Genomic DNA, 26,644 nt, shown 5'->3' with positions numbered 1-26,644 from the left:
GTGAGAACGACTAGGCTCGTTTCGGCAAGGCAGTGGGTCACTCAAAAGGATCCAACACTACTTACTAGAAAACAAAAGCAAAAACACAGCAGTTCAGTATCAGGAGGACAGCAGGCAGGCAAGGAGGCGTTACATGCACACACTACTCATGCCTAAAAGAGCATGCACATAGAATGCACACAGCATGGCATGCCGAGAGGAGGAGGATGCAAGAGGGAGAGAGAAAGACACCCCAAACACGACTTCTCTGGTAAACCCGCCAAAGTGCCATGTCAGGATAACGTGTCTGCTTTTGTGAAAAGTGTGTGTGCTTTGACGCGTGTGTGTGTGTGTGTGCGCGCATGAGAAAGGTTTGCTGTTCACACGTCACAAACGGGGCCGTTTGGCAAAGGAGTAGGCAGGGCCTACGGGGCGGCGTCCCATCCCACCCCCTCCGCGGGTGCCAGTCTGGATCAGCTATAATCCATCGGCTGTGGAGTAAAGAGGCTTAAGTGACCGTATCCCTCCCCCTCCCTCCCCGTGCCCCAGACCCATCAAAGCCAAGGGTCACTGGCTCTTCAGCCGTCCATCTTTCAGAGTAACCCCCTTTACACGCTCCCCAGTCTGGCATGGAGAGACTGACCAGGGGGCTGTCAGGGTGTCTTCCCCCTGTAAATGACTTGTCTTTACTGGTTTTGTTTGGCATGCAATGGGACTCTGGATAAGGGGTTGTATGGTTCGGTACCTTGTCATGCATGGGGGGGGGGGGGGCATTCAGCTACTGTAAGGGTCTGGTATGGGTTTGATGGGAGATGGTAGAACATGGATGTTGACAAGCTTTCCCAAATACCTTAGTCCCTTGCCAGCCGGCCCAAATGACCGACACGGCGTGCTTATTCCTCGCCTCGTCCTTTAGACGCCGCAGTTCTCTCCGTGCCTGGGGAAGTTGGTGGGGGGGTTTACTTTTATGGTGACAGGTGAAAATGGCAGTGTCTTTAGTGTTTACGGTGAGTTAGGGGGGGAGGGTAAAATGAAAACAGTATAAAAGAAATGTGTGTGTGTGTGTGTGTAAAAATGCATTATGCTGTGCTTTGAGTAAGTTAGTGTACAAAAGATGAGGTTCTGCTCAATGAGAGAATAGAACGGTAGAGACTAGATATTGCAAATTACCCAGCACACACACACACAGTTGGCACAGCCCATAGTTCAATAAACTGTTTAATGCTGTAAAATGCTGGACAGATAGATGCCGTGCCCTTGGATTGCAATGGAGGAGATAACCGAGTGCAATTGCCCATTCGTTAATAAGATAAGTCACACGTGTCTGTGCTTATCATGGATCATGTAACACACCGAATAGAGTTGACCACAGTACAGCATGATTCAATAAACCTTCTCTTAGAAGTTTTATCTCACTACTGGTTAGAAACGCCGTTAGATAAGATGCTGTTGAGTCAGAGTTACAAAGGTCACCTTAAAAAAAAAAGCTTTGGCCCACATCTGCATTTTATGATCAGGAAATGGTGTGCTACTATGTTCTACACTAAGCCATGTTGTATGTGCCAACCTGTGAGTTAGAAGTCAGTAAAACAGCTCTCTGAGTCCTCTCTCCAAGATACTTTGGAGGCATTTTAATCAGACATAATTAGTGAATATACCAAGATTCATATAACATGTCTCATTATAAGACAAAGAAGCAAAGTGGAAGTAGTGAGTAGATCAGAGAGCCCCTGAGCACATGGGCGAAGGATGCTGAGGAACACTGGAATACTGTTCCTTAGGGGAAAGGTATTGCTTCTTAACAAAAGGAAGAACCCACAAAAAAAAAGACTGAAATGAGATTGAAATAATAATGTGTTAGTAGGTTGGTTTCCCCCATCCAAACACCTAAGGAGTAATGACAGGGATGAGTAATAGACACTGGTGAGGGGCATTAGTGAACCACTGGACAACGGAGGGTTGGGGGGGGGGGGGGAAGGGATGACGACGAAGAGGGGCACGTCCCTTGTCATTTGGCAGTTTCAAGGCAGGATGGGGATGACGGACAGCTGGGATGGGGGACACACGGTGGCAGTCTGGTTAAATACCTTGGTCCCCTGCCAGAATGCCCAAATGACTGACACAGCGTGTTTATTCCGTGCCTCCTGCTTCAGGCGGCGCAGTTCCATCCTCGCCTGAAGGGGGCGGCAGGAGGGCAGGTCAGAGTGAGGACAGAGGCAGCCGGCGGTTTAGGAAAGGAGGAATCAGAGAGAGAGAGAGAGAAAGAGAGAGAGAAGAGTGAGGAGGTGGGGGGGGAAAGTGAGCAGTAGTGAGATCAGCCACAGAAGACGAGGTGAAAGTGGGGGGGATGTTTTTCAAATACAGCTTCCCTGGAAGACTTGGGATTGCTTTAATATACTTCACACCCTTGTCCGGCGTCTGGAAGAAGCACCGCGAAGCACGACATCACATCCTCAATGACCCAACATCATATTCGCGTACTCCTGGTCATCGTCAATTGCAACGTCTAGCACACTTAATGAATTGGTATTGAGAGGAATCGGCGTTGTCACAATATCTGTACCTGTGTGCCGTGCCAGTATGCAGAAATGGTGGTCACTGCCTCTTTGCATCTCTTCTGGTATTTCAACTCTCGCAAGATCTTGCGAGCCTGTTGGAAATGGTCATGTCGGTTCATTAGATGTCGGTCGGTTTATAGAACCAATATTGTTCTTGATAGTAAGGTAGGATTCAACTTATTTGAGGACCAGGCAGCCATGACACTGTCTTACCTTCCAGCCTCTGATGAAGGACTGCATCACGACGGTCGAACTCTTGATCTTCTGGTATTTATTTTGTTGCTACAAAAACAACAACAGAAGAGAAAAGTTAATATAAAAGGATCTATAGATGAGCACGTGTATTACGTGTGCGTGTGTGTGTGTGTGTGTGTGTGTGCAGGCGGGCATCTCACCGCATAGCGTCTGTACCAGGCTGCTACCACCACCTGGCTCTTCTTAAGTAGCAGGAAGTGTTTGCGGCACTTCCATCCCCGGTAGATCTTCTGGATGAGAGCGGCCAGGTTCTCCAGACAGCCCCTCCTCTTTTCTTCCAGGAAGAACAGCTGGCGGCAGAGTTGGGACACCAGAACACTTAAGATGGCAAAATACCTTTTCGCTCCTAACAACTGTCGTGGAGGACAATGAAGATTAGATCGGTGAATAGATTTGATGGTCGGTACAGCTGCAATGAGTGTGCTACATCTGCCCTGAACATATCCTGTGTATCAGACTACCCAACGTGTCTAGTGTCTAGCTCTGAAGACAGGAGACATAGGGGAGTGAGGGCTAAGCCACCTGGAGCCTACCCTGAAAGAACAGTGACACGCACCACAAGGAGACGGGGTGTAAGATAAGCCCAGATCCAGATCATGGATAAGCACAGAGCACCAGCATGAGATCAGGTCGGTACTGGCTTTGTTTGGTCTTCTGGGCTCACAAGGGACACTGTTCCAACCTCGCAGGATTGTAAAAGCTCCAGCCGTGCAGAGTAAACGCTCATTTCCCATGCTCGCTGGCTGGGCAAAGCAGCATCAGAACAGCTAAGTGAAAGCATGTGTGTTCAAAATGTTGGATAAGTGCTAATTACTGGAGAAGGGGCTCAAAAAGCACAGTTTCCTGCCCGGGGGAGCGCCCTCGTGAAGACATGTTTGGATTCTAGCTTGAGCTGTATGAAACTTTCTTTGGACCTTTGTCATGACCCTGCGGAAGGGTTTGTGAGTTGTGTGTCGGTGGGCGTCAAGCGGCCCATCAGGAGGGGCGAGCTACCGTTCTAGGGTTCCTGATGAAGATCTTGGAGCGTCCGTAGGCAAACTCCTCTGTAGAAATCTGGAGGTCAGCCATCAGAACTTCCACTCCCTCCCTACAGTAACATGGGGGGGGGGGGGGGGGGGGGGGGGGGGAGAGAACGGCTCAAGCAACAAGGTAGACATTTTATGAACAGTCGATCTCAAAGAAAAACATGCCGATTATAGAAAGAGCGTGGCAGATCTGATAAGACCATCAAGGGGGCAAACGGCAAGATGTCATTCCAGGAGCAGATAGCGGGGCGTATCTACAGTAACATGTGGAATGAAAACATGCCTAACCTCATGAACTACTAAATCACCATATATGGACGGCCAGATCGAGACCGCAAAAGCACACTAAATTCTTTAGTTCACAAACCAGTAGATATCAGTCAAAGGGCTGTCATTACAGTGAATGCGTTAGTGTCACTGATTTGGAATTGATTATAGACTAACTGTCCCAACATGTCCAGGATAAAGAAGGGAAAGACTGAACTGTGTTTGGTCTTGATAACTTGATAATCAACCTAGGAAATCAGTTAGCCAGGCAATTCTCATAAGGCTTATTGAAACAGTTGAATGTGTGTTGGAGGTAGGTGTGGAGGTAGGGGCAGATAAATACAAAGTGTGTGTGTGTGTGTGGGTGATTGTGTGTCCATGATGGAATTGCGCTTGGTGTGTGCGTCTCTTTGTTAGGGTAGCCTAAACACGACCGGTATTCCAGACAGGCAGTGTGACTCCTACCTTGTGGGTCCTCTCCAGTGGGGCCAGGTCTGCTTGCAGAGCATCTTGTAGCGCTCCAGGCAGGGCTCGTACATCTGACGGAAGGCGTAGCCCGCCCTCCTCACGCGCACGTTCTCCATGAGGCCGAGGTAGCGCGCCTGGTGGCACACCAGCGTGTCCGTGAAGATGTGGGCTGCCTTCTTGTCATTGGGCTTGATGCACCTGACGACAGACACGAAGAGGAGGTCACTGGGAGTGATAGGGGCATCTCTGTGTTCCAGATTCCTCACGTGAGCCCACAGAGAATGATGAGTGTGTGTGTGTGTCTGATAGATACCTGATGTAGTTGGGGTTCTTGGTCAGCAGGTTCCTCATGAGTGTGCCCACTGAGGCCTTGAACTGGAAGCCAGCGGTGGGTGGTCTCTTCAGGTTGACCTTGGCAGGGTTGCCCTCTGGGAAGATCTGCTTCATGAGACTGTGGTTGGCCTTGTACATGGCCTGGGACAGGTCTCTGTACAGCAAGTCGTTGTTCTTGTCTACAAAACCCTCCACGCGGTACAACACCTACACAGACGGATGACAACAAATGTGGATGGCACTGGCTGTGTACTAGAAGATGGACAGAAACCATGACCCTAAAATAGACCATTATCTGATCGCTATCAGTGCAAACATCTGCATGCGTTCAATGCGTGCGAGTCTACTTTGGCTTATTTACTTAGTAGTAAATAAATAACGTTTGCCCAGTAAGTCCCATTCAGAGCACAGCCAAGCTGAGAAATGCCTATAGCTGCCCGCAGGCCATGTGGACCCGGCAGGGATTATCAGCCTATTCACCCAGAGAGGAGTGTCTGTAAAGATGGGGATATTGTAAAGGTTTCTCATCCATCATGTGTGCAGAGCATCCTGTGCATAACATTTTTGGTTGTTGCAATTACACAGATGAGGTTATGCTATTCGCCCAAATCCACCATGCTTGGGAGATTCTAATCCCCCTGGACACCTCCTGAAAACCGGATGCGAGGCGTCCCTCCCTTTCCCCACTCTTACCTTCCCGGCGTAGTGCTGGATGCGGAAGCAGCTGTGCGGCAGGCTGTGGTCCGTCAGGAACTTGGAGTTCTTGCTGAGGCGGCTCTCAAAGTGCTGGTGCTCGGCGCAGATGGTGTTCAGCTTGTCCAAGAAGGTGTCGTCCGTCACCGTGCCTGGACGAAGGCACTCCTCGTCCAGCATGGCGAGGATCCCGTTCTGGTTCTGGACACGGAGGTGCGGATGGGCGAAGGACGGACGAAGGACGGAAGGAATGACGGGATGAGTGAAAAAGACGCTGGATTATAGGAACGTAAATGTCAACCTCGTTGAAAGTAGTCTGGAGTTTGTCATTTTGTTATCAAAAGCCACGTTCGGGAAATTCCACTGTTTTAAGCACAGCAGCGTATATCCGTGACATGCTTGGACAAGGGTTGTCCTTCAATTTGACTCGTAGATTCTTGGAAAATGGCTTTGTTTGCTTTTCAAGAATTAGGAGAGACACCGAGGCGGACTTACATTCTCGATGAGGTCACAGATGATGGCGTTGTTGAAATATTCAATGTTGGTCCACTCAATGTCCTGTGACAAACAAAAACAAGCGTGAAAGGTGTTACTTTTTTCTGCTCCTCTTCCGACTTTCACTTAAAGCTTCCAAGAAAGTATCGTGTGGCGTAATCTCACCTCATCACCTAGACTTACTTATACAGACCTGAGTGGTTTAAGAGATAAATCTATTGACATTCCCTCCTCTTAGACAGCTAACCAATGGGTATCTAGTCGAGAGATTAACAAGGTATAAATTGTTCCTTGATACTTGATCATCTGGAATGTCTGGCCAGACACAAAGGGAAGCAGACGTGGGTCTCTGCAGAACTGTGGTCAGTAGGTGGACACTGCAGCAAAATACCTCCATCTAACACATTCTCAGAGAGGTCTTTGTTCAACGGCATGATAAATCACAGATTATACTAAGTGCATCACTTAGCACTTAGTATCACTTTACTCAGGGATGAGTGAAGAGTTTTGGACTAAGATTGGGATGTGGTTATGGCTGGTTTGGACTGAGGGACCAGGGGACCAGATCTGCGTGGTGGGGGGGGGGGTTGCGATCTAGGATGGGGACTCTGGATTGGTGGTCCTCCCACTCTCTCCCCAACTGTGGTATTTTCCCATGCACTGGTCTGGAAGGGGGCCAGAGTGGAATATCATGGTGGGGAGGTCAAGAGAGCAGCACTCACATACTTAGAGCTTTGAAAGCAAACAGAGCCCCGAGCCCCATGGGGAGAAGTGTGTTTACCCCTGCTGGAGTGAAGGATCACTTCCGTCCCCGCGCCCAAGATGGAGAAGAAGGAGAGAGAGAGGAATTTAAAGAGAAGGACGAGGAAAGGGGGGTGGGGTGGAAGAGTCCCATAACAAGTGATGGAGAGAAGAGAAGCGTGTGAGGGCGTGAGGGTGTGCTGAGCTACAGAGAAGGAAAAGGATGGAACAGAAATTGAGTGTGAGATGGAGCCAACTGAGGAAAAGATGAGGCTAAAGGTTGAGCAGATTGGAAAGGTCAATAATACATCCCAGACATACCAAAACACACTACAAATTGGGGTTGTTGATGTGTGGATGGAAGTGTTGAGTGGGGGTGGGGGATGGGGGGGTGAGGGAGGGAGGGGCTAAGGGACCTGGTGATGGATGCACGGCTTTACAAGCCGCTCCCAATCTTGCTGCAAACTCCTTTGGACTCACCTCCCTGATGTACTCCTCCTGCTCCTCGCGCAGAGTCAGCTCAATGAAGATCTGCTGCAGCTTCTCATTGCAGTAGTTGATGATGAACTGTTCAAAGCTGTTTTCCTGTGGAGGCACCCAGACGCACCGCTCAGACTTATGATCCATCATTAAAATATCTCTTCCCCCCTCCCCATTGCAGATTCACACAGCCGGACAGCACATAATATTACTTGAAATACTGGTGGGAGGTAGTACACGACTAGAGTTAACTAATAAACGGTCTGTATTTATAACCTGAAGAAACTTTCCTCCCATCTGACGCCACCTGTTTCTATTTCGCTCTGACAATGCTGCCATAAGCCTCGGGGTCACTCTAGGGTCCTGTTCTGTTCTCTAATAGATTCCACAAGATCTGCCAAATTCCTCTTGCAATTCCTTCAATGTTATGCCATGCTGACAAAGGAAAAAGTCTATTTCCAAACAAAGTACATTTTCTTTCTTCCTTACAGCTGTGGGAACTGTTGTCTCGTAAAGTTAAGGCAATTCCGCTGAACCAAGCCCCGAACCCAGGGCCTACAGCTTTCTTGAAAACGGTCACAACCTTATTGCTTTACAGCTACTATTGTACAAACAGTCAAGTATTGGACAATAGATGACTGTCAATAAAATGTTATCTATTTCCGTTATCATCAGAGAAAAATACATCCTAGACCTCAAAAGCCAGCAATTTAGTTTTTAACAAGAATACCTTTTAAAATCATTTTTATCAGGGATATATAAGGAATGAACAATCATTAAACATTAGCAGGCATGATCCCAAAAATAAATAACACCAAATTATGCCACTTTTCCATCAATTATGACCGGAGTAGGTGCATTCATATATTTGTCTTGGTTAGGTAACTGCAACATTTTCTGGGTTAGAAAACTCTTCATTTGCTTAGGATATACTAGGGTTAGGATTGCGATGAAAGACGCACTGGTCTACTCTGATAAGGAAGGCCAGTAAACGCACACGACAGCAAAGCAAGCGTGTCCATATACACTGTTGAAAAAGAGCCTTGGTGTTCTATTGTGCGTTTTTCTCCTTTCCTAGAGAGTGGAACCAGTATGCCTTCAACCTCGTCAAACAACACGCCACTGCAAAACAGAAGCATCTCTGCTGCGGCTACAGCGGCAGCCGGCACATGTCGTACTTTCAAAGGGGCAGCTGATACCAGGCTGAAACAACACTGGCCCCGTCTTCAAACGAGAGCCATCTGGGCCGGGTCCCGCAGTGCACTTTGACGTGCCGCACCGGTAACGGCATTCGAGCTTGTGCATTTGACATGTCAAAAAGCACTGCGGAGCGCAGTCAGATAAGGCTTTGGGAAAGGCTTTGCTCCTTTCAACCAAAACAAACAGAGCATGAACAACACGGCCCGCGGGCCGCCGTCCGCATTCAGACGTAGGGTTTGTTCTTTTCAGACAGGCGGCACGCTGCACCCTTGGGTGCCTGTGTTGTCCAGATAAGGAGCTGAATTAGGACTAAGATTAGAGGCGTCACAGCATGCACACTGGCACAGCAAACTGTCCTCAGCAGGCGTACTTACTCCGTCCTGTCGAGCCAGACACGACAACATTCAGGAGAAGAAGAAGGACTTCATAGTGAGTTGGGAACCAGGGACACGAGACAAAGCACTTATGGACTTTAAAGATACTTACAGTACAAACCGTTTTAGATCAGAGTAGTAACATGAATCAGTAAAAAAAAAAAAAAAAAAAAAAAAAACTCTAGACAACTATTAGTACATGGAGATGCTTTCTGTAATAGGGAATTGATTACGACGTCACTTTCCTTGAGAGCCATGACCCTTACCTCAAAGATCTCAAAACCATAGATGTCCAGCACACCCATCACCTTGTGGCGTGTTTTGGCCTGAGCCTGAGAGGAGAAACACAAACACGCTTGAAATTCACGTACACATGCATGGGCACACACACACACACACAATACATTTTTCAGGGTTCCCATAGGGTCCCACCTTGATGCTTTCATTGATCCTGGTAACCAGCCAGCTGAAGAGACGACTGTACAGGTTTTTGGCAAGAGCATCCCGGGCGTAGTACGCCTACAGCAACAGCAACAACAACAACAGCGGGTTAATGAATACATGAACAACCCATCAACAGGACCAGATTCTGTTTTCAGCATGACCTCATTGATAAACAAATTAGAAGAGAAACAGGTAGACTTTCAATTAGGGAGCTGTCCCATGGAGACAGCTCAAGTAAATAATCCTTCAAGAGGTGACATGAGTTACTACTAATGCTCAGTCCGTCTGGGTGATAGAGACAAACACAGGCCTCAGAACTCAGATAAGCAATGCAGGGGGATGTAAGAGCGTAGAACATCACTGAAGGAAATTCCATCCCTGCATTTTTCTCATTCCAGAACCTCCATGGAGCACCAGTGAAAATTACAGATGGAGATGTCTGGATAGGCGTGTCCACAAGCCAAGTAGGACTTCAGGACAATTCATCAGGCTCATCTGTCATGGAAACGTGTCAAACAAACAACATGCAAAGAGACGACCACAGACGAATGGAGGAGCGGAGTGGTCGATCGTGTTTGAACCAACAATGTTGCTAGGCAAATTGGCTCGATTGGTCTACAGTGTTACCAGACTGCTCTCTCCTACAAGAGCAGTGATTTATTGTCTACTTCTTCCTCCTTTCTACCCTTTGTTTATTCAGGGAGCCGGATGTTTGTGACAGAATGTTCTGGGTTCACACACAGTTTCACCATAGTATTACCAGTATCTGTAACAGGGATGGTCAAAATCGAGGATCAGAAGACAAACTAATCGCTGAGACCTTTAGAGAGAGAGAGAGAGAGAGAGAGAGAGAGAGAGAGAGAGAGAGAGAGAGAGAGGACATGTTCTCCCCCCTCCCCCTCAACTCAAAAACCTCCAAAATATGACCTAGATCTGCAGTATAAACCTCATCTATAATTGATAGATTTTTAGTTTTTTGTGTAGTAGAAATGGGAGGGGGGGGGGGGCGGGGGGCTAGAGCTAGTAAGAAGGAAGTAATAGCTCTCATCCTTGGAATTGTGTGTGGCTGTCAGAGAATCCCTTGTGACCCATCAGAACCAGACTCCTGGTGGTGTGTTGTCATACACGGTGAAACAGTCTTGTTCTGACCTGTGACACGTTGAGGGTCGTGGACACCTTCTCCATCTTGGCCTCCACGGTACGGTAGCTGAAAGCCCTCTCCAGGACGGACTGCTCGATCCCCAGCAGCTCACACATCTCCTTCAGGTCTGTTGGACACACACACACACACACACACACACACACACACAAACTTAGGAAACAGGAGAGGCAAACAATCGTGCCTCAACAAGCTCAGTGTGCGTGTTTACAGTCACTGGACTGAAATATACTTCAGGTGAGATTAGCATTATGAGCCATTGCAAAAGCCGATAACCATTACAAAACCACTGAACAGCAGGAGACGACGTTCTCACATTTACACGGAACATTCAACCCTTCAGTTCATGTCGGCCAAGTTTCAGCTGGTGATACAGCTGGTCTGCTAAATGACTAAATGATACCTTTAAGCTCTATGGGCGATGTCGTCTCATGATACCTGTGAACCGGAGGAGACCATGAGGGTGCTGACACAAAGTCCTGCCAGCAGGCCCTGGGCTGATGACCAGATAAGGTGATCTAAACTCAATCTGGCCAGTGGATCTCCTTGGCTAGCATCGAGTGTGGGAGGGGTCCTTCTGCCCTCCCTCCCTCCCCTCTCTACTCTCCGAGCCATTGCTATGGTAGCCTCACAAAGTAGTGTTTAAAAAGAGCTGCTGAAGACCATTAGCTGTAATGTACTTAGATTCAACAGTCAAGTTTCCCCACTGTGCTGCCTTATGGAAGGACTAGTTTAGACAACGTTATTTTTGACAGCAATTAAACTGGTGTCATTTTATAGAGTGTGGATTTTATGACCGACGCTCATATCTTTTTTCCCCATGGCATGCCCATGCACTATGAAGAGAGTGTGAAGTCAATGAAATGCAAAATGTGATGGCAGGGTAACTTTAGACATGCAAATACACCTTGTAAGCTATTTGCTTAATAGAGAGCAGCTGTTTCCATTGAGGATATCCAGTTTTCAATGAGCAATGATAAAAAACTAATCTACTCCTCCTGCTGCTTATGCAAATGCCAGGTTGTAAACTCAGTGTCCAATAGGTGGCAGTAGTTTAAAGGTAGAATCTGCTGTTGAACTACCATATTGCTTGCAAGGCCATATACGTGGAGAGACTATTCGTCAAGGTTGGTAACTAACGTACTGGCAACAGATTGCAGGGTAATATCTTATTTACATGTAACACGCAATCTAACCCATTGTAAAAACAGAGACAAATGAGCCATCCAGGGGCAACTACTTCATAAACGTTTGCAGATCCTGTAAAGGATGATCCGACTGAGGACTCACCGTTCTTGTCTTTGACCCTGCTCTCATCGAACCCGTTGACCCTAGACTCGGGTTTGAACTCAATGTTTCCCAGTTTGAGGACGGCTGCCACCAGCTCCAGCACCGACTGCACCTCGTCCTCCATGAAGCCCACGATCTGCATGGCATTCTGGGAACGAGACAGAGCCAAATCAGCCGCCGCTAGCCAACAGGCTAAAAGAAGTGTCTTGAAGAGACACGGTCCGAGTAAAAAAAAACAGCTGGTGGCGCAGGGCGCAGGCTGGACACGGGATGAATGAATGAATGATGCGATTGTGTTATCGGGGTTTGACACTATTGTGACGGAGGGCGAGGAATGCCTGTGAGTGCTTGTGGCTCAGGCTTGGCTTCATGTCCAGTGGAGAGGCCCATTGTTCCTACAGACTGCAGTGTGTTGTGTTGATATGGACTGCAGCTGTGCAGCGGCCTGCCATGGCAAGGCTGGGTAACTCAGATGGGGCAGAGCAGAGAGGCAGGAAGCAGAGGGAAAACCCCAGACAGGGAGTCGAGTAGAGGAGCCTGGCCGGAACACATCCTCTGTGTCACAATTGTCATGCGTACAGGGAATGGGCAAACTGGTGACCATACGAGGCATGACAGGCTCACTAGTTTGATTGTGTGTGTGTGTGTGTCTGTCTGTGACAATACGTGTTTGTCTGAAGTGAACGGAGGGAATAGCAGGATGCAGCTGTTGCTTCTTGCTCAGGTTTCCCACACCAGGCCAGTTGTACTAGCATGTGTTCCCAGGCATTGTGCTGGTGTTTGTTATGGTGTTTGTTATGGTGTTTGTTATGGTGTTTGTTATGGTGTTTGTTATGGTGTTTGTTATGGTGTTTGTTATGGCCTGCAGGTGGAGGTCCATTCCTCGCCCAAATCGGTCCGCAAATAAAAGTCCAGGTAAATATGACCTTGAGCAGAGCAGGAATCAAGTGTTACCTTTAATCCAATCCCCCTGCTCATTTGTTTGATAAGGATATAAGAAGCTCAGACCAACTATTGGCCTCTGTCACAGTTCAATCCTGAGATCTAAAAAAATTCAAACACCAGACGCACTGACCAACGCCCTCAGTCTCAACGACAGCGGAAGTGGAGTTTTTGGTCAAGCCTGGGACACGACAGTATGTGCAAGCTTTTTGTATGTGTGTGGGTGTGTATGTGTGTGCACGTGCGTGTGTGTGTATATATATATATATGTGTGTGTCTCACACTCACCCTCACAGTCCTGAAGCAGGCTGCATCGTCCAGCCCAGTGACAGAGGCCGAGTCCAGACTCAGGTAGTTGTATTTGCTGAAGTCTCTGTCCAGCTTCAGCTTCTCTGTGGGTTATAGAGGAACGTCAACATGAAGCATATTGTCACTGCTGGGGACCAGGTACCACACACACACACACACACACACACACACACACACACACACACACACACACACACACACACACACACACACACACACACACACACACACACACACACACACACACACACACACACACACACACACACACACACACACACACACACACACACACACACACACACACACACACACACACACACACACACACACACACACACACACACACACACACACACACACACACACACACACACACACACACACACACACACACACACACACACACACACACACACACACACACACACACACACACACACACACACACACACACACACACACACACACACACACACACACACACACACACACACACACACACACACACACACACACACACACACACACACACACACACACACACACACACACACACACACACACACACACACACACACACACACACACACACACACACACACACACACACACACACACACACACACACACACACACACACACACACACACACACACACACACACACACACACACACACACACACACACACACACACACACACACACACACACACACACACACACACACACACACACACACACACACACACACACACACACACACACACACACACACACACACACACACACACACACACACACACACACACACACACACACACACACACACACACACACACACACACACACACACACACACACACACACACACACACACACACACACACACACACACACACACACACACACACACACACACACACACACACACACACACACACACACACACACACACACACACACACACACACACACACACACACACACACACACACACACACACACACACACACACACACACACACACACACACACACACACACACACACACACACACACACACACACACACACACACACACACACACACACACACACACACACACACACACACACACACACACACACACACACACACACACACACACACACACACACACACACACACACACACACACACACACACACACACACACACACACACACACACACATTAATACAGCAGATTGAATGGCTTTTTCAAAGCCAGGGATCAAGTATCAAGGACATTCATTCCAGCACCTCAACATGGACAAGATTGGATTACAAGTTAAATTAACGGTGCTTCAATACACTGCTCTGATGTTTGAGCACCAGTGAAACTAATCGATGACCATTATATTGTTCTTCCTCAGCTGGAGCGTCCAACAATGATGGCGCTCCGTCCCAGAACAAAGGAACGGAACAGGTTCCTTGGGCTTTGTAGTCCGCAGTGGGTAAAGTAGAGGATCCTGTTTCAGTGATATCTCATGCTTCCTTTTTTCAGTTTGACCTGGCAGGTTAATTAGGAACATATTCATATGTACTAAATAAACGTGTGTGTGTGTGTGTGAGTGTAGAAGTGCATGTCGAAGACTCACTCAGCGTGTCATCAGAGGCTCCAGACAGGAGCTGGTAGAAGATGTGGAAATTTCTTTCTCCGCGAGGCTGTTTGACTACCCTGGACTTCTCCAGCAGGTCTGCAGAAAGACAACAGGCACAACGTTAGTGGATATAGGAGAGCCTGTTCAAAACAGACCACGCGGAAATAAATCAATCTAACAATGGGGTTCGGCAAGGATATATGAAACGGGCTGTTTATTATGAGGTGTAATTGTATTTTGATAACTAATCTCTCGTATGAGTGGACAGTGTCCTGGCCACATCGGCCGGGCCAGGATGGGTTTCTAGCGCAACCAAATATTAAGAGTTTCCAAGGTGACAGAGCCACTGGCGGGCAGCTTCATTGTCCATTGTGTGAGGGGAGCCTGAACCTAAGCCGGGGACAGGAAGTCCCAGAGGAGGAAACCGTATGAGGAGATCAAAAGTCAGCTTGGTCTCCATGGCTACTGACCAGAGAAAACAACACCTGAGTGAAGAGGATGTCATTTCTGGGGTTAGAAACAGATGGATTTAAACATAAACTAGTCATGTGTGTGCCATCTTTCTCTGTTCTAGTTGGTTCATAGAATTGTATATCCTGCCAGGTAGTGAGTAGGTTATTAAAAACGTCAAGTGCATCCTGCTTGACATTCAATATATTTTCCTAGATTGCTCAAGGAATTTTTTGGTCAGCTTCACCGTAAACCCACTGAGAAATGCATGATATGGCCATCACTGAGCCCTCAGAGGCTGTTGCTGTTCATACATTATCCCTCAATTTACAAACCCATTTCCAGGCCCCAGACCAGCCTCCCAAAGAGCCCAGGCAACACTATATCAGGGTCAACCACTTGAAGGTAGGAGGTCATGAATCTGTGCTGCCCACTGCTAACCCCACTGCCACGCTCCGGCACCGCCGTCCCTAAGTGGCTCAGGGAGCGCCAGTTCATCAATAATGCAGAGCCCCTTTAGACGGTGTCGGGGCCAGCGAGAGCTGCCTCTGTCTGTGCTGTAATCAAAGTAGCAGAGGGTTCGAACAACACAGGACTTACTTTCTCTGCCAGGCCCCGGCAGTTTCTCTGCATCCCTCACTTTCAGACAGAGCAATATCACTATGTTTTGCTATGTGGGGTTGACTGCGAGCATCGGCACCGAATGAAATACAGGAAGTTTGGTTCAAGAACGTTCTGGATCAGTCTCCCTCCAAGGGGGCTGAGCCTTGAACTTCCACCTTTTGTACACTCGGTAAGTTCAGTCAAGTTATTGCGTTTTACGACTGAAGGCTATTTTGCTGTGTTTTTCGAGTCTTTCATAAAGCTCTGGCACTCACAGTAGACTGCATTCAGGATATGCTCGGTTAGATAAACAAACATACTTTAAAGCAGCAATGTTGGACATGCAATATGGCGTCCAGTGAGAAAAAGAAGCCCATATCCTGTGTTGTTGCTGTGACTGGGGTCTAACAAGCACTAGAGACTTGGTCATTAGTCGTCCCCTTCTCACTTCTGGGAATGAACTTTAATGCACTCCTCGTTCCTCGCTGCAGTGTCTCAGTGTGAGTACACCTCCTACGGTCGCTCCAGCTCTTTCTTCTCAGTTAAAACCGGGCCTTGAGGCAGAGGACTGGATATGAAGGAGGCGAAAACGAGGTGTCAGCTGACAATGCGGCTGTGTAGGAAGGAAAGCTGAATTTATTACCAGCTACTTCTGAGGAGGCGAAAAAAAAAGAGCCCCCGAAGGCACTAAAGAGGCCTGTCACTTCTCCATCCATCCATCTTTAACCCCTGGCTTTAAAAAAAAAAGTCACATGTCCTAAAAACACTCAAGAGATCCCCTTGTGTTAGGGGGTGGCTTCCTAGCGATCTCTGCGAGCGGGCAGACAGAGGGGCGTCTGTGACGGCGAAATCCACCCCTCACTGTTTCTGTGACCTCTGGCACATCTTTCCACACAGACACAACAACATGGAGAGAGAGAGAGACACTGTGAAACTACAACACTGAGGGAAGTTGGTGCAGGCGGGGGGGGATGGAAAGATGAGCTAGAGAGTTCAAAGTTACGTTAATTTGTCCATCGCAGGTTGCTTGGCAGGCCCGTGTCACTGACCCTCCACTGACGGGGAACAAACAGCGTGGTATTGATCAGGCATTCTCTTTGCTGGGCCGACCGGCCGTGGGGGGGCCGCACGTGACCTATGGCACGCTTTGATCAACCTTAAACTCCTATCGTGTGTGACAAACCATTTTCAGGGTGGGATGACTGTGGGCGTTAATCGAACTGTTACTGTAACTGTTTATGGGAGGTCCATGCAGTCACAGCCAGCGTCACAACACTGACATAGGAGGGGCTAGTGGGATAAAAATAAGTGTATGTGTGTGTGTGTGTGTGTTATACTCACAATTGCTAATAACTCCGCCCAGAGGGTCCCCTTTGAAGTCAAACTCTATGTCCATGTACTTCCCCTGTGGAGAAACACTCATTGAGTCTATTTGAAATTGAAGACACAATAGCATTTCTAAAACAGTTTTCTTTGCATAAGCAAATCAACAGCCTTGTAAGAAACTTTTGCAAAAATAGACTGGGCTGCACCAGCAAGTCTGTCCAGTCCGAGAGAAGCTCTCGCAGGCAAGGTTCACTGCAAACCTCACTGAAATACGAGCCTAACACGAGGCAATAAGCTTTTCTCTGGACTCGGAACTCAAGTCATTCTGTCTCCAGGCACAGATGTGTTCATAAAGTCAGCTGCCAATCATGGACAGGCTTGCTGCAGAATGAAGTAATGGACTACTGTGAAGGAAACGAATTCGCTTCCCTTCTTCCACTGGAGGAGTAAAACAAACCATTCCTCTTGTTCTCTGTTTAAAGTTGGACTCGGAACACTGGGCCCAGTGTCTCTGAAACGTTTGATATCCCCCACTCCTCAAACCACCTCGTTTTTATTTATGGCTGAGAGTTCTTCAAAAAGCAGAGGCTCGATGAGCTGTCTGCCGCCAAATCCAACCAGATCCCTGTTCCCTCTACAGGGAAGTAAGAGATGCAACTTTTGGTGCTCCTTTAGGAGAGATGAGTTATGACTAGAATGCACGCTGTGGAAAGCCCTGAGGTGTAGCTGATCATCCAGTGGTTAACACCAAGGTTACCTAAATATAAACAGATCAGATATAAGCTGGTTTAATATCCCTGCTGTGATAAGCCTGAACACAAGGACAGGGAACACACCGAGGGAGAGTGCCTGAACTTTAGGAGTGCCACTGAGATTGAATAGGGCCACGATACTTTCACAGGAGCTAGCCAATCAACTTGTACAGTGAGGAATCACTCAGGATTTGGTGGGCCATTGTAGCTGTGGTAACAACAACTAGTATTGGGGTAGACTAGACTAGACGGAGATATGATTTACGAGGTTGGTTCACTCCCGAGGCTGGGTGGATACCATGTATTCTGTCATATTGGGGAAGCTTGCAGTAATGTGATGACATCAGGGTGGAATCTGAAACAGCCAGCTGCTGCCAGCAAGCCCCCATAAACACACAGGCTGTCAGCAAGCGTGAAAGGCGCTTTTCGCAAATCACACTCCGAAAAATGTCTCGTTTGATATCGCCAGTGTCTGGAAATGAAATGTTTTCCTAGATTAGTGTGCCAGACAAAGAACTCCACAGCAGAACCAGATAGTGGTTGCATCACTGGGCTGATGTTATCCTAATGCAAGCCTTAGCCAAGGTTTTCATAACATTGCATTTGGAAGGCAATGCAGCAGGGCAGCAATCTCTGCACGTGCTCAGTCAACACGGCGGCTTGGCCACCGAGCCAGTCTGTAGCTGCATTCATATTTGCTCATGAACAAGTGTACATGTCAAACGTCAGCAGAACAGTCAAAATATCCTGCCACTGGCTTCCAACACCGTCTCCACAGCGGTAAAGGTCCAGGCTGTGGGTCTGTAATCTTGACAGACCTGGACCAGGGCAGTGGCGCCCAGTCTGAAAGAGGGAGTAGATATAAGTGCTTAAGAGACATCCATCCTCGGGGAAGAAGAAGAAAAAACTAAACAAAAAACAGGCAGCACAACTCCTGGAGAAAAGAGCAGTTTCCAAACACAGACGTCTTGGCAGGGACCGTCAGCAGACATCTGGAGATGGTTGCCAAAACGGTGCGCTGCCTTCGGTTTCAGTTCTGTTCGGTCCTAAGCAGTGCAACTGTGACAGCCTGATAGTTATGTCAGTCGCTAAGACTCTGCACTGTATTCAGTTTCAAAATGCTGGTAACAGCCTTGTTGATACTTATGGCCATTGATAATAAAATCGACAAAGATCCCTAAACCAAACCAACGATAACGGGGGAAAAGGCAGTCACAGCCTCTTTACGATATGTAGGCCTATGCCAACCTCAACTTGGCCATTCAGAGTAAGAGAGAGGCAAGAAAACAGTAAAAACGGAACGGGGGGAAAGAGAGTCAGAGTGGAAGAGTGGGGAGAGAGGAAAACCGACAGGGCTGTTTGTGATCGCTGATGTTGGGATCAAAGGTCCACCTGTGTTTAATCTTAAGCAAACACACCATCACTGGATGAAAAACCATCAAAGCAACAACCCAGTCACAGCAGCCACAACCGTAGACATGAGGGGAAAAACACTTACAAATCTAGATGAGTTGTCGTTTCTCACGGTTTTTGCGTTCCCAAAAGCTGAAAAAAGAAACACACAAAAAACAGTCCATTAGTATAATTTTCCAGGTTTGAACAGTGCCGATGTAGAACAATGCAGAACTTCTATTCCCCCCCCCCCCCCCCCCCCAGAGTCTGAGCTCATACATCGCCAAAGTGGTTTTAGATTGTTTGGTAAACCACTTTCTAACAAGGAACAAACCACTAAGTTGTGGGGATGCATCTTGTGCACATTAAGTGGTCTGTCATGCAACACCTAGACTGAAAAGCCGGTTGTTCTGATGAGGGCTCACGGTTCAGACCCCTGTTTTTAGGGGTATGGATTCAAACAAAGCTGTGAGGCTTCCAAGGCTTAGCAATGAACCTTGGTGGTATCGCTACATTAGAATTAAAGTGTTCCCGTGTGCTAAAACACCAGCTACAGCCTTAGATGTTCTGCAGCTCAAAACCTGTTTTAATGGATGAAGCAAACATTTAAACAAGTCCTGTAATAACACGTTCATACAGACAGGAGTGTTGGAAAGCTGACATTGCACTGCTGCATTCCCTCCTCCTGTCATACTGAATTTTACATTAAATGACATTAATGAGTTGTTTAACACATTGCCATGAGGCCAAGTCCCGACTTTAATTGCCGAGCTAATTTAGGTGCATTGATTAAGTTCATTAGTAGTTTGCATGTTTGTTTTTTTAACTAGCACACTGGGGGCCTTAGGGAGAGACAGGGGTAGGTACAGACAGAGAGAGAGCGAGAGGGAGAGAAAAGGAGTGTGGGAGCGCAACAGTGTATGACCAGCATGCAGCAGGATGTCTGCTCTGTCTCTCTGCTCCATGGATCGTTACAGCCCAGCAGCTAACCTCTTCCAGATGTCTTCAGGCTCTACAGCGGCAGCAGCTCAACGCTGGGCATTGCTTCACCACTCATGGGCATTTCCTGTCTACAGACCCCCAATTTAAAAAAACACGGCTTTCTCTGTGCCAGCACGCGGCCAGGGGGATATTTTCCCCTCCTCATCAAGAGGACTGGGATTTGGGAAATGGGACTGAATCTCGGCGTCTCTGATTCAGAGACTTTGGTGTAGATGGAACTAGAGAGCGTGACAAAGAAGGATGACTCAAACGACTACGGCTGGAGACACACGTGCATTAGTCAGCGATGTTGTCAAGAGCTGAAGTAATGGCGTGCCAGCACAGCCACTCTAGCCGAGTGCGTTCTCTAGGTGAAGTTTCTCCTGTCTGACGACTTGATGCTCCAAGCTCTGTACATGGTTGCATGGAAACCATTAAATAAGTCAAGTACTCACCTTCTAGCACAGGGTTGGACTGCAGCAGCTGCTCCTTCACCTTGTTCACCTCCTGGCCCTTCCCACACACCGCCGCCACGTATGACATCACCAGCTTGCTGGCCTCTGTAACGGACAGGACAACAGACGGGGTCAGAGGTCAGTGTGGTTCTAGACGGGGCTTGGGGAGCGAGCGTTCGACACTCTCAACCTCACCCAGAAAAGTCCCTGACATCACCCCTCACTCCCCAGCTCTACAGGGACAGGGTGTGTACCCCCAGACAGAGGGGAACTGTTCACACGCTCCATAGCCATCGCCACTTCCAAAGTTAGAGGGCCGTTACTCTACTGCGAGAACATGATTTATAATATTGCCGGTACACTAAGCCTAACCCCAGCTTTCAGAAGACGTGTTTGAGTTGTCCCAAGTTTACCCCGAGCCACAAACCCCCTACCAGGATTGAGGCCAGCTAGCATGTCTGACGAACCTGATGACTTCTGTGCGTAGACAGGAAATGGTTAGGTAGGATAACTGTAATGATGTCCAGAACATCTCTAGAACATGTCCAGAACATCTCTTCCTCTAGATTAGATGATTCATATGACTTAGTGTAAGCCGAGCTATTTGACCAGAGAAGTTGGCTCTGGCTAAAGATGAGGCCATAAACACAAAACAATCTTACACTGGATGAAAGTCTTTATAGAATGCACTACAGAATTGACAATGCAGGGCAAAACAGACAGGAAGACAAAGAGTAGAAAGATGAGCTGGCACAATGGCGTGCCAGTCTCAAAGGTAGCACACTAGAGATCAAAAGGAGGCCGCTTTGTTCCATTACAATATCATGGAGAGAACGATCATCTTGACCTTTGATGAGTCCCAGGACGTCAAAACAAACCTAATGCCTCAGCCATCTCTCAGGCAAGAAAAGGAGGTTATGCATTGTCATCTACACAACACAATGACCCCCATTGTTGCATCTTTCATTTAATGGTATTGCAAAGAGTACAGACAGTAGTATCACTCCCTGGACAGCAGAAAGCCCTTCTCCAAACGCAGTAATACTCCAGTCTATACTATAGTCAAATGAAGGTACTACCATACCAGGACATTTCCTTATGAGTATGTATGTATTTGTGATGTACTCCTACTTGAGTGCACTGACCCCCATCCCAAAAACCCAGACCTATTTTCATGAGGCTTCCTCCCGCATAAACCTATAAAAATGATGAGGAGATTACCTAAATCCAAACTCATCTCTCTGCCTCGGCTAACTGACTTCCTGGATTCGACCAATGAGTCGTTGGCAAATACAAACACCAGGATTTAAAGACTCCTGTCCCCCCTCGCCAAAGAACTACCAAAGAGGCCGAATGCTTAGTCGACAAACTCTAGTTGAGGAAGGTGGAACAGGCCACAGCAAAGGCGCAAGACCCTGCGAACCAGGGAAATGAAGTTAACCTGTTACGCATGTTACTTTGATCGCAATCATGTTCGCCATACAAAGGTTATTTTACCATAATGAGATTGATAAAGCTTTTTAATCAAGCGCTCTGGTAAACCGCAGAGTAGAGGCACGACTGGGAGTCCCTCCTTGGATGTAAACACGAGTGTATTTCTGTCCATTCTCCACTGAGATGTTTGCCATGTGTAGCAAGTGCGATGGAAACCAAATGCCGAATCAGCTGTATTGACACCAGGACTATAAATCACTCCAGCAGCGCGCAAATGCACGCAGGCACGCACACACACACAAAGACCTCAGGCCTGGCCTACAGATGGACTTGAGTGGGAGGCATCAGCTTTAATGCAGACTCATCACTCTAGATGAGGAGCCACAGGATTGAACCGTGAGGATTTTCAGAATGTCATGTCAAGGACAGACGCCACATGCACACGCGCACGGCACTACCACGATACATATTGGGTTCTTATGAGGCTACGCAGCTTCAGAATGACATCCGGATTCATCAAAAAGAAGCCTCTCGTGTTTCCCAGCTTCGGATCATCATGTGGGTTTCGGGTTCACAAAGTTGAAAGGCTGAACGAAATGTGAAATTCACTTGCGATGGTTCGAGTAGCTGAAGAACAGAAGGTAACTCAACACCACCGCCGGAGATGGAGGTGAACATTTACACAGCTGTGGAGTGTGGTTGTGCCTGCATGTGCAAGGACTGATCACTGAGTGGAGGGATATCATCGTTTACTGTGGGGGACGTACTCCTCCTCATCTCGCCTGTCACTTCCATGTGGCCATCACCTGGGAATCAAGTGCGCTGCCAACCCTATATAACAAGTAGCCAGGAAATACCATTGGTACAGGCTTCTGTGATGCATGTGTGATTTCTCAGTTGATGGTTACCTCAGCTTCCTAAAATTAGAAATTTAGCTTGATCTACCATTTCACAGTATAAGCTGACAATACGTGGCTGTATATGCCTAGGTCTGATCCTGTCAGCTTCTGTTTATTGTACATGTCCATCACTGGATCACCACTACATGCACCTGAAGTTTATAGTAAACCTGACTGACACACATGCATACTGTAAACACAGCCCTGTCTAAGCTCTGGTTTTGAACTCAATCTGAACCTGACAGTTTTTGTGTCCCTCCATGCAGTTTCAAGGAGCTACAACGGCCTGTTCTGTAGATTAAACCAGAATGTTCTGCTACACATCTTTTTCACTTCCAGTGCGGCAGTCTAAACCTGCGTTAGACCGGCTTTCAAAATGTTCTGAGGCTGCTTCCAGTCCTCGTAATAAAGTGGATCCAGGCTGAGTTTGGTCGGACTCACCAGTCTTCCCCGCTCCACTCTCCCCTGTGATGAGAATACACTGGTCCTTGTCCTGGTCCCGCAGGGAGCGGTAAGCCTCGTCGGCCAGGGCATAGCTGCAAAACACAATGACATTACAGGGAGATCTATTAGAACATCGCTGCTCAAATTACAGAGTATTGTGTGTGTTGACAGTCTGCTTCATGTATTGAACATCAAGAACGGCAACTTCTATGTTCTTGTTCTACGGAATGTATTTCAAACAACTTATGTTATTATATGGACTAAAAGGGTATTTGAAGATGTCATCAGTTCATGCAGGGTGGTCTTGGTTGTCCAGTGCTTTCCTGAATTGGTGGAGGGATAATTGCACAATAAATGTTTGGGCCCTAGAGGTATACCAAAAAAAAACAAAAAGGAAAGGAAAGGGGAAAAAAAGAACAGTTGGACCAGGCTGCATGCCTACAGATCAATACCAACCTAGATGGAAACTAGGTCGCATCTGTGGCACTAACCCTGTGATTAGGATAACACTGAGCTCTATCTGGTGGCATCAACAATTTGAGCGCGTTCTGAACTGTTGGCAGAGTCATTGTTTGCCACCAGCCAACCCCCTGAATGAAGCAGGCAGCAAAAATAACAGAATCATCTCTATTTAATAAAATGGCTTCAGTTAAAGATGCAAAACATAACAATGCTCTCTCTCTGCTTCAATAATTTACTTTCACATGCAGGAGAATGGTGGTCCTAAAGCAAAGCCCATTGTACTTACATTCCAGGACTGGGACACAATGGGAAAGTGGAGCATGGTATAGCAGACAGAACTGGATGCCCCAACAGCATTGGGGTCGCCATTGTTCTACTGTCCTCTGATGCTAAAGACCAAGGGTGATGGGGGACAGCCTGAGATAGTGAGTTAACGATAATGGTGGGTGGGGTGGTGGCTGGGAGGCTGGAGACTGGGGCGTGGTCCTCTCGTTTTCAAGGGAGACTCCTAAAGAGAACTAGGAACCACCCCATTGGTTGAGGCCATGCCTTTATGGATCACACTTGGCAGGCAAACAGTCATCTACAGTACTCCAACATCTCCTTCCCCAGCCTGCTAGGAGTCCAAATTAGCCAGCAAGGTTTCCCCATTTCCACCCCCCATCTGTGCTTTTCTACATTCATTACTCAGGAATTTTCCAGAGCCACCACTAATAATAGCTATGATTGTGGAGGAAATGTTACATGTCGTTCCCCTTCTGCTCAAACCCTGAACACCCCCCCCCCCCCTGTCTGGTTTGAAGATGGTTTCTTATTAAAAACAGGGTAATGAAACTCTGACAGGCCTTTATAGACTCCCCCTGGTTAGGAAAAGTGGATGACCTCTGACACTCCTTCACAGAGCAAAGAAACGTGGAGAGAATTCAAGTAGTGGAGGGCCACACCGGCCATGGAAAGTATGTTCATGTCATTCAGTGCTTGTCAAAATAACAAGCATACCTGTCCAAAATGTATAAATACAACATAATGGGTGGGTTTTAGACATACCATGTTCACTGTACATGTAGGCCCTTAGTTTCAGGCAATTGTAGAGGAATGTATCAAATTGCCTTCCCAAGTGTCTAATTTTAGTGTCACGTCATGACCCAATTCCAGTCCCAATGATGTGAATAATGTTATTAATTAAGTAGTTGGAAGCGCCAAAATTCCAGCCTGACAGAATTCCTGACCGCACACGAGGCTTAAAAAATGTCTACCTCAACGCTCAACACAATCAAAAGCACAAAAACGTTACACTTCAACCATATTCTACCTTTTGCTAAACATATTTTGAATATACAAAATGTGTTAAATGTACTTAAATAAAATGTAAAAAATAAAATAGCCTGCAGTCTTAACAAGAGTCCCACCGTGGTGAGTACTGTAACAACTTCAGAGGTTAACCACAAAATCTACTTGTTGACGTCTGAAATGAAGAACTGATTGGCGTGGTGGCGGGAAGCCATGAGAGCAGCAAGACTCTCCACACCATCACACAGACGTCTGGATTAGGGCCCGACATGCAGCACAACTGGCCTGTGCAGCAAAGCACCCCACTTGGAGAGAAAGGGTGGCGGTGGTGGGGGTTACGTCACTGCTGAGACGTGCAGGGCAGCGCGGCAGATGTCGGTGCTTTGTGAAGGGAGCTTGACAAAAAGCAACACAACCATCGCACAATTAGCCTACCAAATAGCGGGTGTGGGTGAGGGAGGTGATGGTAGGAGGAGGGGGGCGGACAGGGGAGGGGCATAGGGAATTGGTGGGAGGTCTCCTACCGGGAAACGGGCCAAATGAGCAGCCGTGGTGTGATGCGACGTGGCCCCTCCCTCCTCCAAGGCACCCATTATGACCCGAGCAGCCCATATGAATATGAATGGCCACATCACAATATGAATGGGCCTGCAAGCTGAGGCACCGGGAACAAGAGGAGCAGCAAGAGGGACGACAAAGCGGGACAGGACCTTCTGTCTGCGGGGCAGGGTGGGGACGAATGTCCCTCATTGGTTACACTTGTCCATACACAGACCAAGCCTCTCCTGCTGTGAAGAAGAAGAGGGCATCTAATCTGTTTTTTTTGTTGTTTTTTTTACACTCCTCGGCCCATACAGCGCTGCCACGGCTCGTGACAGAGATGGGAATCTGAATCAGATCAGACCATCTGCTGGGCTACCAGGATCGTACAGTATAATCATCCGTAAACCATGAAAGGATTGAAACGTTCTTCGATGTTCACCCAACGCAAGTTACCATGCACCACAGCTTCTTTTATTAACAGTGTGTAAATTAGCAGAGCACACCAAATGGGACATGAAAGTAGTCCGCTGGCCCGGAGGGCCCTTGGTCTCTGACCGGAGCTGGTGCCCAGGCAGGGCGGGGCAGGTCAGGGTGGCTGCCTGGCACACCCCCATCAGTCATTCACTAGGGCCCAGGGCTCAGGGCTGTAATTAAGGTTTCCTCGTGGCAGCGGTGGGACTCAAAGCCACATCGGCATGAGGCAGACGGCAGAAAATAGACCCCCTCCGCCTTCCTCCTCCTCTGTGTTCTCGGGGGGTCAGGGCGAGGGCTGAGCGGGCTGGGCTGTGCAGTGGAGAGGGTGGGGAGATGCTCTGAACGGATCCAGATCCAGATCCTCGGGCCGCAGACGAGATTCAAGTCTCTAATGAAGTCAGAATTCAGTTAGTCCGAATTAACGACGGCCCACCAAGCTCTAATAGGGAATGACAGACCCTGCCGCATTTAGCAGATCTTTGCCCAGATGTTGACTGAATTT

The 26,644-nt window shown here is 47.8% G+C and overlaps 1 protein-coding gene across 7 annotated transcripts in view; it reads right to left on the bottom strand.

The window, feature by feature from the left end:
• Positions 1-26,644, bottom strand: part of myo1b (myosin IB) — a 53,266-nt gene that overhangs the window by 5,754 nt on the left and 20,868 nt on the right. For 4 of the 7 annotated variants that reach the window (XM_067250676.1, XM_067250685.1, XM_067250702.1 and 1 more), the window contains exons 4-22: positions 23,371-23,465; positions 20,597-20,701; positions 19,267-19,313; positions 17,032-17,095; positions 14,635-14,733; positions 12,992-13,095; positions 11,762-11,909; positions 10,462-10,580; positions 9,301-9,387; positions 9,135-9,200; positions 7,295-7,399; positions 6,074-6,136; positions 5,579-5,779; positions 4,866-5,092; positions 4,550-4,750; positions 3,786-3,879; positions 2,933-3,082; positions 2,751-2,819; positions 2,543-2,629 (exon numbers count right to left, since the gene is read on the bottom strand). In XM_067250676.1, coding sequence (XP_067106777.1) covers positions 2,543-2,629; positions 2,751-2,819; positions 2,933-3,082; positions 3,786-3,879; positions 4,550-4,750; positions 4,866-5,092; positions 5,579-5,779; positions 6,074-6,136; positions 7,295-7,399; positions 9,135-9,200; positions 9,301-9,387; positions 10,462-10,580; positions 11,762-11,909; positions 12,992-13,095; positions 14,635-14,733; positions 17,032-17,095; positions 19,267-19,313; positions 20,597-20,701; positions 23,371-23,465 — 2,131 coding nt within the window. Of the gene's footprint in view, positions 1-829; positions 917-2,066; positions 2,154-2,542; positions 2,630-2,750; positions 2,820-2,932; positions 3,083-3,785; positions 3,880-4,549; positions 4,751-4,865; positions 5,093-5,578; positions 5,780-6,073; positions 6,137-7,294; positions 7,400-9,134; positions 9,201-9,300; positions 9,388-10,461; positions 10,581-11,761; positions 11,910-12,991; positions 13,096-14,634; positions 14,734-17,031; positions 17,096-19,266; positions 19,314-20,596; positions 20,702-23,370; positions 23,466-26,644 lie in introns of all 7 variants that reach the window. The other 3 variants (XM_067250668.1, XM_067250695.1, XM_067250660.1) reach the window with 2 other exon arrangements.

This window comes from Osmerus mordax, chromosome 2, assembly GCF_038355195.1.
Source record: "Osmerus mordax isolate fOsmMor3 chromosome 2, fOsmMor3.pri, whole genome shotgun sequence".
Classification (NCBI taxonomy): Eukaryota; Metazoa; Chordata; class Actinopteri; order Osmeriformes; family Osmeridae; genus Osmerus; species Osmerus mordax.
The sequence above is the reverse complement of the archived record's forward strand: the minus strand, read 5'-3'. Positions and strand labels throughout refer to the sequence as shown.